The following is a 20,614-nucleotide window of genomic DNA, read 5'->3' on the forward strand; positions in this document are numbered from 1 at the left end:
TGTCATTTTCATGATATTAATGTTTTTTTTATATATAATAATTGAGATATTATTGATGGAACCAGTTAATTTATTATTAAAACTATTATAAATTAAAATTCAAAACATTAAAAAATATAAAAAAAAGTATTGACAAGCTCAATAATATTTTACTTATTAGTTCATAATAAAATATCAAGACCTCTAATTAAATCATTCGATATTAATGTCTATAGAAGCATGAAAGGTGACCTTAATTGATGACAAAATATGATCGGTTATGTTATGAATAAATGGCAAAATTTACATCTAGAGTGGAAATTAAAAAGAAAAGAAAAGAAAAAGAATAGAATATTTAATAATATCTAGCTAAGATCAGCATAATTCATATTAGTGAATAATGGTGATGTGTATAAACATATTCTTTGGACCGGAATGGAAGAGAATAGAATATTAAAAGCATGAAAATGAACGAGCATCCAAAGAAAGTTGTGATGCACTTCATGTTGTAAAAATTACTACAGATTTGAATGATATAACTTAATGTTAATTTAGCTTAGTTGTTTATTTAGTTTAATTATATAAAAAAAATCATGTAAATACTATAAATTTATAATCATGTATATACCATAAATATAAGATTACACTAAAACTTTAAAACAAAACAAACATGCTTGAATTAATTTGCATAAATAAAATAATAATTACTTATTGAAGTACTTTAAATTTAAAATAGATCAAAATATGTTATTGTTGTTATTAATGATTAATATCTTTTATATAAATATTGATTCTTGTGATTTATCCGCTTTAATTACCTATAATAAAACAAAATTAACCTCATAATTTTTTTAAATATAATGTTTTTGTATAAATAAAATATGCTCAAGTTAAACAAAAAAATTGTTCAAACTTTTTATTCATGTTCTAGACAAATAAAAAAATGTGCTAACAAAAAATAGTTTTTTATGAGAAAAAAAATCATAGCAAATTCAAACTCAAACTCAAACCTAAAGTAGATGGCAGGAATTAATTTATCATTAGCTAAAAAAATCATTTTGCAAGAAATTCAAATCTAGGCCCAAATGCAAGACTTGAGACTTAGCTAAGACCCAAGCCACATCTTTATCTCTTCATCTTCTCACTATATAAATTATAAAAAAATATTTTAATATTTCAATATGAAATTTTAAAAATGAGTGGATTTCATTTTTAATTTGACCTCTAGCATTCCAAAGAACCATGTTTTTTATAACAAATCTCTAACACTCCATTGATAATCCTATGATGATTTCTTATTGTTGATCACAACTTTTTTTTTTTTTTTATTAATATGGTTATTTTTTAAACTCATACTCTTAAATTGTTTTTTGAGTATTTGTTGATCTAACTAGTAAAATTATCTAGATTCTATTTGATATGATTTTTACAAATTAAATTAAATTACTTTTTAGTTTTTAACTTATAAAATTCATAAATATTTATAGATAGAATTATTTTCTTAACTTAATTTAAGAAATTGTTACAAAAATAAACTCAAAATGTTGTTTTAATCAAAAGATAGGATTTTTAATTTCTAACTTATTATTTCTATATCATAGTATCTTCCTGCTCCAAATAAGTTGCATTAAGTTATTTTCTCAAACACACTTCTTATTTAATTATATATTTTTATTATAAATTATTTATGAGAAATAACTTTTGAATTATGACTCAAAATAAAAAAAATCATTTTGTACAAGTTATGTTGTACAAAACCTTAATGTGTGTGTGTGTATAGGTAGTAGTTGATTTAAGATCTACAATACAAGATCTATTTAATAGAAATTAATACTATGCAAAAAATAAAAAAAGACATAAAAAACTTAGTATGGTTCAACAACATTAAGTCTACTCTATTATACAAATATGTTCACTATATTTGTTGGTGATAACACATGACCAAAATAAATTCTAAAACCTTGTCCAATTAATATACTCAAATTTCATAGCATATAATAATTCATATGAGAACTTTGGGTCATATAGTTATATTCTTATATATTTTGATGATAACAATTAAATAGAAAATGAACTAATATTATCTTGTTGAGAATAAATTTAAACAAATTTATTCGAAGAACATATCGATAAACAAAATGAAAAGAAGTCCAAGAACGAAACAAGTGAAGATTTAGAATTAAGTATATATTTTGGTGCAATGTATATATATGTACATCTTATCTGGATAGCATATTAAAATAAATTCACACACTTCACTCTGCATGCATATAAAATTGATTAATCAGTTCAAAGAATTCACTAGGTTCAAATTGTCAAAATTTTAAGTCTAATGAACGAATTTACTAGAAAAAATTAGGTTAAAAAATGTTTGCAAGCTATTCCTTTTTTTTTTATTTTGTGTGTGTGTAATTCAAGTAATCTGTTCTTTTTCATGTGTCACCCAAAAAAATCAAGATAATTACACAAATTATCCATTCTCAGAGAATTCTCAAAAAAGTTTTTTTTTTACTTAAATTGGTTCAGATGATTTAGGAAATTTAGATTTTTTTTAATGAATTATTTAGGTACTGACCAAACCCTATATTGAATTTTTCATTTAAATCCAATTAGTGGAAATTCGTTGGCCATCCAACTAGTTTAACCTAAAATCAGCTGCCATTGTCCTTTACATGTAAAAACCTATGATAAATAGCATCACACACAATTTACTTCTTCTCTGATATTACTCGTTTGTCCCTATTCGTTTATCCATGTTCGATGTCCAAAGCTTTTTGTGATCAACTCTCAAAATAAAACACATAAAAACAATGGGATCATTTTTCATTTTCATCCTTAATTATTTGATTAATAGCAGCTATATGGACTCCTATATTTTCTAAAATAGAAATAATTTTAAATTTACACCCAAACACATAAAGCAATATTAAATGTTTTTCTTAGATAAATAGATGAAAATCCAAATCATGAACAGACAAGGGAGTGTTCTTTACAAGCTAGGTTTTCTTACAAGTTCTTATCATATCAAACGGCCATGCTTTAAGCAATCACTATCCTTTTGGCAGTGATTATGGCTGTGTCAGGCTCGATGGCTCGGCCCTTATTATGGCTGAGTCAGGCTCGATGAAAACCCTACTTGTTCTTTGATTCGATTTAGGCACAGATGGGTTGGGCTTAGTTTGCAATTCCATGGTCTGCCTGTTAAGAGGTATAAGCCCAACCCTTTAACAAGATGACGCAGATGATAATATCACAAGGCAGACAACAAGCAATCCTGTCAAATAGGGTCAAATTACAAAGTCTTAATTCCAGATTTTATCACTAAATATATTCTCTCCAAGTAATTTCTTTCTCTAAAATATTTACAACTCTTTAAACATAAACAAATTAAGAAACTCCAAGTGAAAAAAAGAAGCAAAAAAAGCAATAAAAGTCTTAAATAAGATAGAAAATAAAGAGACAATATAACAAAACTAATTCAAATTTATTTTATCCTATAAATTCTTGTGGTAAAATCCATTTCACTCCAATCTTCTGCTGGTAATTCAGTCAAATTTCATGTTTTATTTTTCTAAATGAATTGTATTCGAGAATCATAGCTTGCCTCTATTTGTAACTTTTCACTACCTTTTCGTATCTTAATAAATCAGCAGGAATTAAAATCTTATGGTAAAAAATAAATAATATCAAAGTATCATATCAAAAATTTTAGATTTTTTATCTTGATCATTATACATAACTCAGATTTTTTAAAAAAAATTAGCTCTATTAATTCATAAATATTCCTACAAGATTATTTATTTAACCCGGTTTCGACGAATCTATAATTAACTAATGAGAACTACTTGCATAACCACCTAATTACTTTTCTTTTCCATAATTAAGTGGAGTAGGATAACCTAGTAGTAATATATATGTGATCGGAATGAGAAGTTGCCTCCCCTACATGCAGACAGTGCAAGAAGCTGCCAAAGGAAAACGATCGATGTTATCATATATAGATATGCCTACGAAGAATGACTGTCACAATGCCCTCGAAAAGAAATAGAAAAGAACTCATCCACGGATCCCAAACCCTACCATGCATCATCACCTTACCTCCAATCAAGTACTCGATTGGCTCCTCGTAGAAGTCACCACTCTCCATCGCCAGAAAAATTGAACTTCATAAAGAAATATCTAGAGTACTGTGGCACTGCATTCATTGGATTCCACCTCCTCTCTTCGTTGCCATAAAAAAATATATATCATTAGCTAAAAATATAATTAAATATAATTTTTAAAAATTACCCGTTCGAGTTATATAAATCTTAAAGTTATTAAAGATTTATTTCATTATTAACTTCAGGACTCGTAAGTTTAGTTAAAGTACATGTAAATTAACCCAAACATTTATATTAATTTTTTTTAAAAATTATACATGATATACTCTTAAAGTCTTAACATTAAGTGGATTTACATTATTTTATCAATGCTTCAATCCAAATACATAGCTTATTCAAAATTTTACATGTTAGAAAGAGATTTAGTCTTGATGTATAAAAATTGATTTAAGAATATCTCTATACTATAGAAATTGTTACAAAAATCTCAAAAAAAACTATTGTAGAAAAAATATTTTAAGAGAAGGTTCATAATTGTCCTATCACTAATTTGCCCAATTGGGCCAGGGGGCTAGAGCTAGACATCTTCCTGTATCGTTTCTGGGGACCCCCAAACCAGTATAGTTTTCTGTCCTATCTCTTGCCTAACAAAAAGATAAGTAATTTGAAGATGGTATTAGGGCATTTCTGAAATCATAATCTGGACGGGCAAATGTGCCGCCGTCGTCTGATGGTTCAAGACATTTTGTTTTCAAGAAGGCGGTGAGAATTCGACTTTCATGGAGGTAGGATATTATGAAAGGAGGTTGACGGTGGATTATTAAGAAGTCTGGGGTTTTTTCTTTCCGGATCGATGTAACCCTGACTTGTAAATGTATCTTTATAATTTTCTAAAATTTCTTTAGCATGTTTAATACGTCAGTTAGTCCTGTAAATATGACCCACTATATATATATATAAAAGTTAATAAGTCTGATTTTTTATATACAATAATTGATTTCATTTACAGTGCTGAAAGTATTTATTTTTGAACAAACACAAGCAAGAAGCACATAAAAAATAAAGTTTAAATTATGATATTATTGATATATTATAATTAGGCTTATTCCAATTTTTTTTTAGTTTTTTTTTTAAATTCATCCTGTTTCTTCAAATTATTATCTGAATGTTCAATTGATTATATATATATATATAATTATTATCTGAATGTTCAATTGATTATATATATATATATATATATATATATATATAAATGTTAGGCAAACCTAATTGATTGTCACCTCAATATCAATAAGGGAATAGCAATTTGACACGTAAGACTTCGATATATAGATAGCACGATCAATGTCTTTTCTTTTTCCCGTAATTATCAATTAATCACAAACTGATTTCTTACATGTGAATGAGAGCAAAGATGCTTATCTACAATTCATGAATAGTCTAAAAAGGGCCATATTTCAATATTACAAAAATTATTGGCTGCTCAGCCTCCTCTATTTCAGTGTCACCATCCCATCCATAACAAGTCATTCCTCCTTTTCTTGGCAACATCCCAGCACATTGAGACCCTTAACCTTCTCTCTAGCTAGCCCACTACAACTTACAGTCAGCAAGCAAGTAAAGTCACTACTGGTAATTTCTATGGCTAATGCTGGTTCATTACCATCAGTTACATTGTCCCCTGATATTGTTCACACTCAGAAGGATGAGATTCCTGTCTCAAGTGACCGTAACTTTGCTATCCACGGTCAGATTACGATGCTAGTGCTGCTCTTGCTTTTCCCTTTATGTCTTCTGTTTATTCTCTACTGTATGTGTGCAAAACGACTAAGGGATGCCTCAAAAGTCAGGCAACCGGAGCTTGTCTCGCCAAGGAATGTTTCCGGTAGTCCTGACTTCAAAGGTCAGATTAGAGATGGGTATTTGATGCATCAATCCGTGGAGCACAAGACAACCCAGCAACCGGTATAGAAATATAGGCTCACTGCAGCATCTGCACTGTTCCTAAAATATGCCTGGCCTGAATTGCTGCCAATGATCAGAGCATTGGAGCTATCAACCTGATTCTATATCAAGGTTCAGAATTAATTCATCCAGATCCAGAGGTTACTGCAATAATTTCCATATATATATATATATGCGCGAGCGCGCTTGCTTCTTCTTTTCACAATCTTAAGATATCAAGAGCATGAACCCAGTTGATTATTATTATAAACTTTTTTTTTGAATATATATTTCTTACTGTTGTGATGGATTCATGTGATTTGATCCACATCAAGTTCCTAAGTTTATGTAATGTAGTTTTTAGATGTCTACTTCTAGTTTCAACAGATTGGAGCATCAACTATGATAATATACGTATTAGTTTATAACTTTAGATCGGTACTATCGTATCTTCTTCCGAATTAATCTACAATTTTTTTTCTTAATAAGTTATGTTATTCATGAGAAATATGTGTGCAATATATTTTTTCCTCCTCGAGAAAAAGTAGTATACGGCATCCTTTTCTCTTTAACCATAAATTGTATTTGGCATATTATGGACTTCTACCCTACCATGGAGGAATGTGAATGAATCGTATCGGGACAAGAATAGTTCTATGATTTCGTACTGACTCGTCCATCTATAACTCTGATTCACACATCATTTGCATAAAATATTGAGGGTTTTTCCCCCTTGTCTTATACCGATTCGACTCAAGCTTCAACTATCGGTTATAATTATGTGATGGATGGGAGCATATCCTATGATATATATATATATATATATATATATATGAAGGCATGTTAACCTTAAAAAACATGGTGCCGATATGCTAGTTGATCAGGATGAGGACATGCTCCTTAAAAATCGTGATTTTAGCAATATTTCGAAGACAATACAAGTGATAATGTAGCAATTATTATTTTTGTTTGGTGTGTAAATGATTTTAGGAAGTGGTAGCATCTTGTCCTTTGCTTCAATAAAGGGGAGAGCGACAAAATTAATAATTTAATATACATTGAACATTTGCGGGGATATTTTGGGGTGGATGTAACCCAGTGCCATCTGTGTCCTGTGTTGCGATTTGCATAAATTATATGCACACCCTTTGATTATCTAATATTTCACAATTAACTATAGATAATTTCATGGTTAAAGATTTATTTATTTTCTTAATTTTACTAGTTTAGGATTTGAGTAAGTAATTAAGAGAATTTATGCTTCTAAATACAGCAAATTAAATGAAAGATACACCATTAAAATTGTCCAGGAAAGTCTTTTGAATCTATTGATGCTTAAAATGATGAGTAAATACGTAAAAAAAAATGACCATAGCTACATTATTTAATTATTGGATATATACAATTATAATTAAAATTAAAATTGGACCAGATTTTCTGGATAAAGTTAATGTCTTTGGGTTTTATAAGAAGATATCAAAAATTCAAAATAGATGTATAAAAATATATATACAAACTTTTATCAAAATTTATGAAATCAAATTCCTATACCTCATACATAATAATAGAAAAGAATATCTCAAGTTATTTCCAAACATAGCCACCAATTTTTAATTGGGTTCTTAAACTAAAATTTATTCCTATGAGATTCTATAGATGACATCAACCACTCTTCAATTGATTCTTCAGTGCATTGATGAGAAGTTAGCACTCTCCTGTAAAAAACTACAATGAATTGGATAGAGGGATTCAATTAAAAAAAATTAATGCCTAGCAGGCTAAGATGGAATTTATCGAAATAATTGTTTTATTATAAAACTGATTTTTGATAATTTGATAGGCTTGAAATGCAAAAGAATAGTGAAGCCCTCTTCCCCATACCCAATTGTTAGCAAAGGTAGAACGAACTTGAAAAAGCCCAGGCCTTTCTTTCTAACTCAGTTTAGAAGGCCAGGCTGTTTTAATCTCTTATAGAGCAAGAAATCAATTTATTTGTATACAATATTTCAACTAGCTCAGCAACTGGCCTATTAGCTCAGTTGGTTAGAGCGTCGTGCTAATAACGCGAAGGTCGCAGGTTCGAAACCTGCATGGGCCATTTTATATTTTGAGTTCTGGCACCATATTTTTTTTTTTTGAGAATTCCCACCAAACACCTGCCATGTATAACCTTGTTCGTCTAGGGCTAATCTATCCTTATCCTCAAATGCACCAAGAATTTAGATAGAGCTAAATCACTATCATATCTAGGATCTAGAGGGCCGCAGCTGCTATGCAATATAAATCAATTTTTCCATGGAGTTGGTGCGTGTTTCACCTTTATATATAGCTAGCTTTGGAAGCCATTTTAATGACCTTCTAAGTAAATCTCTTCTGGGTCTGATACTCTTGACGTACTTTCTTCTTCAATCTGTTGTGTACAAGACCACATATATTCCGCATAAAGAAAAATAAACGAGGCCACAATATGTCTAAAGTTGGTGATCCAAGTTGTTCTTGTTCATTATACAAAAACTTACCTTGTATTCTTGGATTTTTAGTGATTTTAATCGTTTTACTTTGGGGTTCCACTATTTTTGGCTGTAGCCAAATAATTAAAAAGAAATTTCCTGTGACAATTGAAATTTTTTATATAAATAGCTGACAAGCCCTAACAAGGTTTCATTGCTCTCAAACAACTAGCTCTTCCAAGTGAGTGAGTCTTTCTGATTTCTTCTTGTTATTGTTTTGATAGTTTTTCGTTATTATATAAGAATATGGATATTGCTTATTTGTAGGTAACACCGCTTATCAAATCTCTATCGACCCTCCAAAATGCTGAACCCTAAGAGAAGTCACTCTGCTTCCTACTTTGACATGGAGGCGAATTCACGCCCTAGGGTTCCATTACTCCTTGGATCGGCTAGAGATTCATTTGCGTTTCTGAAGGAACCCTGCTTTGTCAAGTCGGGGACTGGTAAGAGCTTCTTACTACTCTGTTAAAACCATGTTTTGAATGACTATAACAATTGATTAATAAATATCTCCTATATATTTTATATATAAAAAAAGTTTTACTACTAGAGGCCTCTTGAAAAGAGATCAAAGTTACTTTGAAAAAAAGTTTTGTTCAAATGATAATTCAATCCATGGAATTAAAGTGCCTTTTATTCCAGGTTCTTGCACCGTAGCTGAGCAGCAGAATGATACACAGGGCAAGAGGAGGCACGACAACGCTCTAGACTCGGAATTGAAATCGAAAAGGATTAAACGGTTGATTTTTTCCCTTGACTTGTTATTTTCTTATATGATCTCTATGCTTATGTGACGCATGCGTTCCCAAATTAAAAATTTAGCACATATAATAAAAATAATATTTTCAGCGACATGTCGTACATCAATTATCAAATATAATTCATTAAAATGGTTGTATTTAGTTAATGTTTTAAAATAAACATATCAAATATAAAAAATACAGAAACGTGTTTGGTTTGAGGAATAATAACGTAAATATATCTTTAACATGGTTTTGAAGCGTATTTTTATCATTTCAAAATAAAAAAAATACAAAAATATATTTTTTTTGTCTCATCTATCTCTATCACTTTTATATATTTTGAGATAATAACTAAATACTATTTTAATAACTACACATATTATTGCCAAAGTTTTTAGAAAAATAAAATGAAACCACTATTAATATTGTTTTATATAATCTATGTTTATTTGATGCACATAATTACCAAAATTAAATTAATCACACATGAATTTTTCTCCATGCATGACATGTCGCAGATTACCAAATATAAGATCATCAAAGCTTATTGGAAATTAATATATGTCATCGCCAAAATTATAGATGCTTTAGAATTGCTAAATCTTGCAATTATGAAATTTAAAAAATATTAATTGTTCTAGCTAAAATGTCATTCGATCAGTTTCTTAAATTATTATTTTCTATTTGATAACTATGTATATGCACACGTGTCGCATGTATATGCACAAGCCCACACGATTGCTAAATTTGAGATTTACGTAATATAATTTCTCAATATTTATAGCCATGCACGGCATCGCCAAACACAAGTTAATCGGAACTTATTGGCAATACACGTCATACCCATATATAAATTTTAGGGATACTATTTCTAAATCCTACAATTAAGCATATTATATAAGAAATATTATTCCATATCCTAGCTTTTTTTGGGATAAAAAAAGGAATAAAAATAATTAAGTATAGAAAGAAAAAAATTAAGAAATTTTATGATTTTGTTTGGTTAGTGTTTTAAAAAGAAAAAATAAATACAAAAAAAAAAACAAATTTAATTAAGTTCATAATTATTTCAGAAATAAATTTATTTATATCTTTTTAATTAATTTTTTTTTTGTATTTATTTTTTCTTTTTAAAACACTAACCAAACAAAATCATAAAATTGTTTTTTTTTTTAAAAAAAACGAATGTTGTAATTTGGTAGTTCTTGTTTCGAATATAGATTAATTTTTATATGATATTTGCCTAATTAAATTGGCGCACTTGTTTTGTAGAATTATGGCCAACAGATTGTCTGCTCAAAGATCCCGACTTCGGAAGCTGGTGTATGTAGAAAAACTCGAAAGAGATGTCAAAGCCGAAGAGGTACGTAGGTGCTTGAAATATTTTGTCTCCCATGATCATCATCTCCTTTAAAGGTTAAAACTGGTGTGTGTGTGTCTACCAAATGATCAATATCCATGTTTCAAATATTTAACAAAAATGCAGGTCAAAGTATATTGGTTATCTCTACAAGAGTCACTCTACCAGCAATCCCAAATGGCTCTTCAAACTGAAAATACTCATATAAAGGAGATCATGGAAGGACTTGAGAGAGAAAAGGCTATGAAAGAAGGTAATTATGCTACGTTTTTGGAAAATTATTACATAGATTTTGATCCGTTGAAACTAGACTAATCACACTGGAATGTATTAAATATGTTATGATATGCAATGAGTTACAATATATTATAGGTTGATCCGATTGTTATTTAAGTGTTTGTGGTCCGTCATGTAACTAAGGGGTTATTTGGAATTATATTTTTAAAAAATTTGATTTTTTTTATTTAAAATTATTTTTTTATATTCTTGAATCGTTTTAATGTATTTTTAAATAAAAATAACTTTAAAAATAAATCATTGCCGCCGCACTCTCAAAGATCTCTCAAGACTCTGTATTTTTTGCAGTGGAATTTCAATATCTGAAGAAAGAACTGCAGGCACTAAGGGGAGCCTCTATGCGTTTGCTTTATAACTGATTTATCAGCTGGGGAAGCACTTTCAGATTTTCAGAGTAAGTTAGCAGGACAAGAATAAAATCTGCCATGAAATGTAATTTGCTTTCTATGGTGGAAATCGTCAAAATAAAGATGTTTCGAGTCATGTTGTAAGAATAAAATCATACCAGATCGTTTAAATGTAAGCTAGATCTTCCTAGCTAGTTTAAATTAACAGTTTAATTTAGCTCATTTGGATGGTTTGAATGGTGAATAATACCCTTTTATAATATCCTTCATTTGCTTGCCATTAGACCAAGCTTTGCTTATATGTTCCCACTTCACGTTCCAAGCATATCTCTAGCCAAGATTGGAGATCAGACCTAAATTAAGGTTATAGATGTGATATTTTTCACAACAGTCTTATCGGATGTCATAGCATCCGATGGGTGCGAATAAATATATAAAAGATTAAATCATGACTGGATTCGGTTAACCTTGGACCGCCTAGTTTATGTAAGAGGTAGGGCAAGGCACCTGCATGTGTAATATTGGATTGGATATGTGTGATGCTATATACAGACGGGAATTAATTCATATAATAGGCAAGATTGTGCATCGGTAATGATGACGAGACATTGGAGAAAGCAAGCTCGAAGTTAAGAAATGCTTGCTATTGATTTTGTATGATGGTAAAAGACAATCATATGAATTGCAATATTTTGGACAAGTACCTCAAGATCTCACTTAGAATGTCTCATTCATATAGTCAGATCTAGAGTACTTGCCCTTTTTCCATGATCTTTATTCCCATCCCCTTCTCTCTTCAATCTACTAAGCTTTGAGGATGAGGGAGAGTACAAAGAGAGAGATAGCTCACTGTTAACTTTAGTACTGTCCTCCAAACTTCGCTGGTTGCTATCATGATCTTTTGTTGGTGTTAGCTTCAGAGACAAATCTAAGTCAAGATTGCAATCTGAAGCCTTTCTTTTCAGTGTCTTCCACTCTTGTACTGTACTAGTTGTTGATTTTGAATCTGAAGGCAGAAACCTCTTAAAATGTGTACTACTCTCCCCTACTTTGGTTTGCATTTGAGGTAGCACGAGAGGGCTAACATCAATGAGGCTCGGACTTGGTGGGGGTTGCCAGAATCTATTGTTGTGCAATGATTGTGGCAATTGTTGATCACCTTTAAGCTCTTCATTTTTCCATTTAGATTGTGCAATCAAAGAGGAAGCACCCATTTGGAACTTGCCAGAATTGGCACTCCAGTTGCTATTGTTGCTGCTACCATAGATCCTCTCAGCCATTGTTCCATAGGATCCTGGTCTGGTTCGATCGATCACACACCGACCCACATGAGGGTTATAAATAAAATGTTCACGAGCATTCCAAGAAGCATCTCCATACCTTCAGAAAACAGGAAGAAAAAATTTTATGGACAAAAAAAGATATTCTTAATTTATGAAAATAGAGAACAAGAATGCCTACTAATTGCATATTTGATACCTGAAGCTGGAATTTTGTCGTTGGTACTGATTATATCCTTGCAGCATGGGAAGTTGGCTGAGGTTATAAATATTGCGATCTCCACTTTCCACAAGATGCCTATGATCAGCCATGCCTGCATGTAATAAAGGCCAGTACTTCTACGGATCAGAGCAAAATGAAGAGACCCTAACTTTATCTATCTTCATGTTTCATTAAGTCAAGAAGAAGAATGGAATGTAAACGGCTTAATTACCTTGACTTGGATCATCTACCTTCTTGCTTCTATACATCTGATTAGGATTCCAGGTCAAGAAGGAAAAGAAATAGAAAATTAGAACATGCTGAATCACCTTATGGTATGTATTTATGAACTGCAGTCAATAATATATTTCCAAGGAATTGTTAGAAAACTGATCCTAATTCTTCAATAAAACTACCTGTAGATGGCTCTTGACATGAGCAATGCTAAGTCCATTAACATTCATCAGTTGAAGAACCAGTTTAGGAGTCGCTCCTGCACCAAGAAATTAGCAAAAAAAAAATGATAATAAGAATTTTTCACTTGTTCTTACAACGTCAATCCATAAGACTGAAGAATTTAAATCTGAATTTATGACCGTCATGAGAGGATTTCATTTCTTGAGAATTCAAGCAAAAATATGGTATCTTGACTTACTTTCTTGGCCACCAAGTCTTTCCACAGCTTTAATAAAGCAAAGATGAAGCTCAGGCGTCCAACGGAGCCTTGGCAGCTTGGATCTAACATAGGGTCTTACTGAAGACTTGTTTTCGCTTTCTTCGACCGTGCTGTTGCTTGAACTTCCTCCCTTTTTAGGCCTACTTTCTTCTTCATCATTCTCTCCACCAGCACTCTCATCATGATCTTGTAGAGAGGCACTTGTTTTTGAACATCCAGTATGGTTGCTTTCCTCCATATGATCTTTCCTTTTGACTCCACTCCTATCTTTCTTCCCAAATCGTAGTCTAAACTTTCTATTTCACCTGACAAAGACAACTACATAGCAAGGGATTTTAGGGCTACAGACAGATTTACAAAGCTAAAAACGAAATTGGAACTAGGGCCCCTATGAAGGTGACCATAGTTAACCATGTACCTTCTCACCTCCTGATAGGAGAGAAAAACTGCTGTTCAGAAGACACGAGGCATCGATTTTGGTAATGAAAACTCATCAACTAAGCAAGACAAAAAAGAGATGCAGTTCTTTGTGCAAAAAGAGAGGATAGGAACCCTAGATCTTGACAAAGAAGATAGTCTCTCACTCTCCCTCTCCCTCTTGGGACATGTAAACAATTATTCACCTAAATTTTTGTATGTTCCATTAGATTATTAATTTATATTATATGATACGGTTTTCCTCTCTACTTAACATGTGATGTTGTACATGTATGCATGGATGTCATGCAAAGCAAGAAAACAAACCAGCTAGGTAGAGAAGCCTTTCTCGTGTAAAGAAAATTTCCTCCCTTTCGTTCTGACCCGTATGTGGGCCTCAATTGTTAGAAAAGAAAAGAAAAAGTTGTTGGAATTTATATCAAATTCCTGTTCTAAAAAATATTTCAATTTTCCAGTTTTATTAGTATTATAGTATTTCTTTTCGTATAGAGTGATTCTTTTTTAATTAGTGTTTCCTTTGATCTACAAAAACTTTTGAATATTGGATCCAAGGGGGAGAGATCTTTTTCTTGGTGAAAAAAAAAATATATAGTTAAAGCATATATAGAAGGTTTTGTATTAGTTTTTTTGAAGTCTTAATTTTTGAGATTTCTAGATTTATGAGATTTTTTCTATTGAGTTTTTATTTGTGAAGTTGTTTTATTTTTATTTTTTTGAGGATTTTGTTGAGAAGGTTTTTTTGTTGGCCAGATTTATTCATGTAGCTATTATTATTATTAATAATGTTTTTGTTTTTGGTTCATTGTAAATTAACCCATATTGTTAGAAATTTGTGGGATTTATTGTGTTTTAACTAGATTTGTGGGTATACGCTATGCCATAGATCGGAATATCTTTTATAAGAAAATGACTCTGAAAAAAAAAGAATGTATAATCTAACTAGATAAAAAAAAAGATAATGATAATTAATGGACAAACAAAAATAAAAAAGAATTATTAGAACCTGTAATAAAAAAAAAGAATGGTCACCAAAATGTAAAAGGTGTCGAAGCTAGAATTCCATTCAAGCAAATGAAAAAAAAAAAGAAAAAAATTAAAAAAAAGAAAAAGAAAATTGATATGAGTCAACTTAAGTGAGCATGTCAAATATGCAAGTTAGATCATAAGACTGTGATAAATTAACAGAAAAAAGATAAAAAAGAAGAAGAAGCTAAAGTCGATTTCCAAATAAATCAAACGTAATATTAAAGAATAAAATTAAAAGGAAAACTGAAGAAAAATATTAATTAAAAAAAAGACCAAAGAAACAACCAGTAAACCAGGTAAGTCAACTAAACACTATGTTCCAAATCATGCAAATAAAACAACTCAATAGAAAGAAAACCAGAAAAGATTACAAAGCTCAATTCCAAAATATCTTAGTATTGAAGGATGGAATATAACAAATATTAGCTTGAAAAAAAATCCTAAAAAAATACGAGTCAACTCAAGCTAACTCGCTAAACTCGTGGTCTAAGTAATGAGACCAAGATAAACAAATAAAAAATAAATTGAAAAAAATTAGAAAGCCTAATATAAAAAAACTCCAACCTTGAAGGATGAAATTGAAAACAAAAATTAATTCTCATTCAATCTAACATTAAAGGATAAAATTAAAAAAATAACAATTTTAAAAAACTCATCAAAGTAAAAACAACAAAGAAAAACTCATCAAAGTAAATACAACAAAGAACAACAAATACAAGGATCCATATTTGGGCTCGTTTTTTTTTTTCTTATAGTAATCAATTAGAATTAAATTAAAACAGTACCATTAAGAAGATAGTGACTGAAGGAATAAAAACTTACAATATGAGTATCTAAAAGAATGAGCGAACAAACAAAAACCAAACTAATTAGTTCAATTCAAGATACATTAAGGGCTTCCAACCAAATCAGAACTTGTGTAATTGAATGTTACTGTCATCACCCACCTTGAACCCAATGTTAGACTTAAGTGGAATGACTATGCTTTTGCTTGAGGAGAAAGCCGAAACAATGCCACGCCGGGTTGGAGAAAGAGAACTAGCAAACACATGAAGCCCATTAGCAAAATTAGGTTGATACTTATAAAGAATAAATTCTTGCCAACCTCTTATCACTCCATTGTCTAGATTCCAAACCTATTTAAAGAGCAAAGCCAAATTTTTGTGATATAGAGACCCCAAGCTGAGACCACCAAGAGATTTTGACTTGATGACCTTATACAAAGCCACATTGCAAATTCCATGGGAATACAAACTACCACTCCATAAAAAAAAAGTGATTAATAGAAGATATGACATTAATAATACCCTTTGGCATATGATAAATAGACATATCATCCCAACCATGCTCATCTTCCCTTTCCAAGTACTCAACTTAGCTCTGATAGTAGACAACACTGGTTTCCAAGTAAAAAGCCTACTTGGATTGACACCTAAAGACAACCCAAGGTATCTGACTGGAAAAGAATCATTGCGACAGAAAATCACGTTAGCCAAAGCTAAAGTGTAATTCTCATCCAAGTTAATTCATATAAGAAAACTTTTATAGAAATTAACTTTAAGACTCAAAATGATCTTGAATTAACGGAGAATCCTCTTGACATGTAGCGAAGAAGAGAAATCATCCAGTAGAAATATCAGAGTGTCATTTGCATATTGCAGATGAATTATATAATGTCCTGGATAAGTCTGAAGACCCTTGAAATAACTTGAATATAGAGCCTTCTTAAATAAAATAGTCAAACTTTCCACTATTATGTCAAAGACAAATAGGGAAAGAGAGCCCTCTTGCCTTAGCCCATTCTATAGGCTGAGTTCTCTACTAGGAGAGCCATTGATCAGGATGACCATTTTAGAGGTGGATTAGCATTCAAAAATCAATTTTCTCCGAAGAGAACCAAATCCCATATAACCTATAGTAACATCAATATACTCCTACAAAATCGATTCGAAAGCTTTGTGAAAATCCACTTTCAGGAAGATCTTGTGACCTCCCTTGCTACAAATGACATGAACAATCTCATTAGCTATCATGAATCCATCTAAAATCTGATGCCCATCAATGAAAGCTAACTGGTTGACACTGATAACATCTATTAGAACATTCTGAAGCTTAGTAAATAGAAGCTTTGCCACTATTTTGTATAACCCATGAATAAAGCTAATAGGTCGAAATTATGAGAACCTGTCTAGCCCTCTAGTCTTCGGAATCAACATCAAAAAGAAAGAACTAATACCCTTGAGCAACCAGTTAGTTCAAAAAAATTCTTTGACCATAAAAAAACATATCAGAGCTAATAAGATTTCATTCCTTTTTTTTTTTTTGTAAAAGGAGAATGTGTACCCATCTGGACTAGGAGCTTTCAAACCATCAGCCCCACACTCCTTGCTTCACCTCCTTCATTGAAGAAGGTATTTATAACCAAACCGAACTAGCCTTTGAAATCTTTTTAAATCCTTAGCCACCCATTTTAATCCATCTACAATTGTGCTTAGCAAGCAAATTAGAATATATATGAATAGGTAACACTTTTAATCTAGAAACATAAACTATTGAATTACTTACTTTCTTGTGTATAAATCACTCACTTCTGTCCTCGAGTCCAAAAATTATGAGATACTTTCAGCAACTAACATGTTATAAGAGTCTTGCATATATATCTAGGAGTCGATGTCTTCCCTACTCCTCGAGCCATCATCACCGCTCCTCACTAAGAGTCCAAACTAACTCTTCAATTTGTCATGAGGACAACAACTATGAAATGCAATTCACATTCTCGTCATAGTCTTCCTAATCGACAACAGCTATTGGCTTTGTAAATACTTGTCATACAATTCATATATGGCCAAACTAGGCCTTTATACCACTTTTGAGGGATGCTAGAGAGCTTGCATTGCAAAGTCACTTGGTTTCACATATAGATCTGCATGAGCGAGGCTTATATACACGAATAAGAAACCATCTTTAATTTAAAAGCTTAAAGTTTTGAATTATAATTTCATTTTCTCGCCATTCACTTGTTTTGTTATCAACCTTTATGAAAACATTTTCTATAACTCATATGTACAATATCTACGTTAACAAATAATATTAATATTAATATTAATAATACATTTACTATTTGTCAAGATGTTTAAGAAATCAATATTACTCGCATGTGGTATATTAAATTATAAAGGTTGGACTTTTATTCTCCGCACTAATTTTGGAAATTCATACCGGGTTTGGTTCCGACCAATTAATATTGTCGCTTTTCATTTACTCTTTTTGTCATTTCCTACTTGAGTAAATGACAAGCTAGGCAAAATCCCTCCCTCCCTCCCTCCCTATATATATATATACATATATTCGACCGTATGAAAGTGTTTAGGATTACAATTTTAATACATTTTAAATATATATTTTACTTAAAAAAAATCAAATTATTAAGTGTTTTTTGATTTATTTTTAAATATTTTAAAATGAAAAATATTTTAAAAAAAATACATTGGACTACAATATCAAATACATGAAAGTAATTTAATTGCTAAGTGCATATTTTTTTGTGTGCGAAAATCAGGATTTAACACCTAAATTAAATTAAACAAGATAACATTGATGTAATGAGATCATAATACAGAATCCAGAATAAACTCATAGGCGGGTAATGAATAATTCAAGTGTGATTTGCCCTCAAAGAGGAAGCAAGCACTGAATGGCAGTAATTAATGTGATTAGCTGGGACATGAAACAAAAGACTAATTAATACACACACACACCCAGGTGAGTTGCTTGAAATTTAACTAATAAAGTAAAATTTTTGTTGAGATATGAACGTGTGTGTGTGATTGAGCAGTTGGGGTTATTACATTTGCACGCTCCATTGCTAAAGTTTTCAACTCACTTTGGGTTGATGCATGTGTTTGATGCTCCTCTGTCGCTGATGCAGACAGCAGAAATTGATTAAAAGATGATTTAGAAATTGTCCTTTTTCAAGGAATCACATGATCTGATCCTTGCTATGAAAAATGGGGACTAAATGGCTTAAGGGTCCCCTCTTTCTAGAATTCAGCTATAATCTAGAATCGTTTTTTTCTGGGTTTCTGAATATCCATTTAAATTGCTTTTATAAATATCACATCGTGTTAATCGATGCTTGCAAATATTAAAATTAATTCACTAAAATAATTTCATATATTTATACTATTTCATCTCTAGTTTAAGCTTTTAGTAGGGGGATTAATTATTTTATAGCTTGTATATATTCTTGCATCAGTTTTATTAATTCATCTGCGGTTTGGCCTGAAAATTTATGCAGGCTTTTTTTTAATTTCCATGGAACTTTTTCATTCTACCCACATGTATAGGATTTGGAATATGTATGAACCTGTGAATGGGATTACAAGATAAAGCAGACCACAGCTTCTTCTTTTTCGGTGTACAAGTCTATTCTTCACAGGGATCTTGCCATACAAGAGTTGGAAAATCTGATATTTCTTGCCTTTTTACACGATAAAGAAGGAGAAGAAGAAGAGAGAATCGGACTCTCTCTCACTAATATGATCACTATGACAGCACTAATAAAATTAATCTCGCCACGTTAATTAGGTGCTAATTAATTAAGGATACTGTCTAAAATTAATTTGTCCAAACTAAAATCTTAAAGGACATTAAAATAATATATAGGAAACTTCATGACGAAATCAAAATATTATTGCTTATGATAAGCATAAATAACTGAGTATGTGAGTGGTATGGAACTAAAAAACTTAGAGTATACAATATACCATTTATATAAGGGGTGTTTTAAAGTGTGGTAATGATTGCTTTTCAAAATGTTTTTTATTTGGAAATGCATCAAAATAATATATATTTTTTTTATTTTTAAAAAATTATTTTTTGACATTAGTATATCAAAACGATTCGAAAACATAAAAAAAATTAATTTTAACAAAAAAAATTAAATTTTCATGAAACGATATTTGGAACGCAACTCCATATAGCTCCTTAAAATTATATATTGGTTAAGAATATAAATAATGGTCCCACTATAGTAATAAATATTAACAAATGATCAACATTCTACCATATTTATATTTTATTCAATATTCATTAAGTAAAAGATTTAGATGTCTATATCTTAACTATTGAGTTTCATTTATAAATGTTCAACACACATATATATTTAATATTAACTGCATATATTTTTATCGGATTTTGAGTTGAATCTCACAATATTTATATTTTATCTATAATTCATTGAAGAAGGTAATTATTTTTTAAGAACATTATTTAAATTGGTTCGGATACCATGGTTAAATTATCATCATAGGATGCTTATGTGCTAAAATGGATTAATAAGACAATTAATTAGGTTTTTAGATTGCTTTCTTGTTCAAATTGTTGTCCAATATTCGTTTATACGTCATCAAAGCATGCATATTCTAGGAGAGTTCCATGCACTTTTCAGTGCATATCTCTTTAATGATAGACAATCTAATTTTTAAAAAGAGAAGCAAATCAAATTCTTTGAAAATAACAGAAATTAAATTAAAAATTAAAAATGAAAAAGCATAGCATAAGATAAGATAAGATTAATGACTCAATAAGAAGCGTGACTTAATTAGTTTAATCACTCTCATTAAAAAAAACTTAAATAAATTTTTGGACCAAATTTGTGATGTTGAATCCATTCCTATCCCAAGAACTTAAATACTTAAGTATCCC

The 20,614-nt window shown here is 30.5% G+C and overlaps 1 protein-coding gene and 1 non-coding gene across 3 annotated transcripts; one reads left to right on the plus strand and one right to left on the minus strand.

The window, feature by feature from the left end:
• Window positions 1-8,050: 8,050 nt before the first annotated feature.
• TRNAI-AAU (transfer RNA isoleucine (anticodon AAU)) lies at window positions 8,051-8,124 on the plus strand. Its single transcript has one exon. It is a non-coding gene; the product is annotated as a tRNA-Ile (tRNA).
• Window positions 8,125-11,894: 3,770 nt separating this feature from the next.
• On the minus strand, window positions 11,895-14,170 carry LOC7460381 (putative Myb family transcription factor At1g14600). 2 transcript variants are annotated; one of them, XM_024587556.2, is made up of 6 exons: window positions 13,871-14,170; window positions 13,424-13,762; window positions 13,185-13,261; window positions 13,001-13,037; window positions 12,766-12,880; window positions 11,895-12,666 (listed from the first exon to the last, which is right to left on the minus strand). In XM_024587556.2, exons 2-6 carry the CDS (start codon window positions 13,680-13,682, stop codon window positions 12,018-12,020), a joined length of 1,137 nt encoding a protein of 378 aa, XP_024443324.2. In that variant the 5' UTR covers window positions 13,683-13,762; window positions 13,871-14,170; the 3' UTR covers window positions 11,895-12,017. The 2 variants fall into 2 exon arrangements, with proteins under 2 accessions (XP_024443324.2, XP_002323602.4); XM_002323566.4 differs by having other exon boundaries at window positions 13,863-14,170.
• Window positions 14,171-20,614: the final 6,444 nt, after the last annotated feature.

The sequence above is a fragment of the Populus trichocarpa genome, chromosome 16, assembly GCF_000002775.5.
Source record: "Populus trichocarpa isolate Nisqually-1 chromosome 16, P.trichocarpa_v4.1, whole genome shotgun sequence".
Lineage (NCBI taxonomy): Eukaryota > Viridiplantae > Streptophyta > Magnoliopsida > Malpighiales > Salicaceae > Populus > Populus trichocarpa.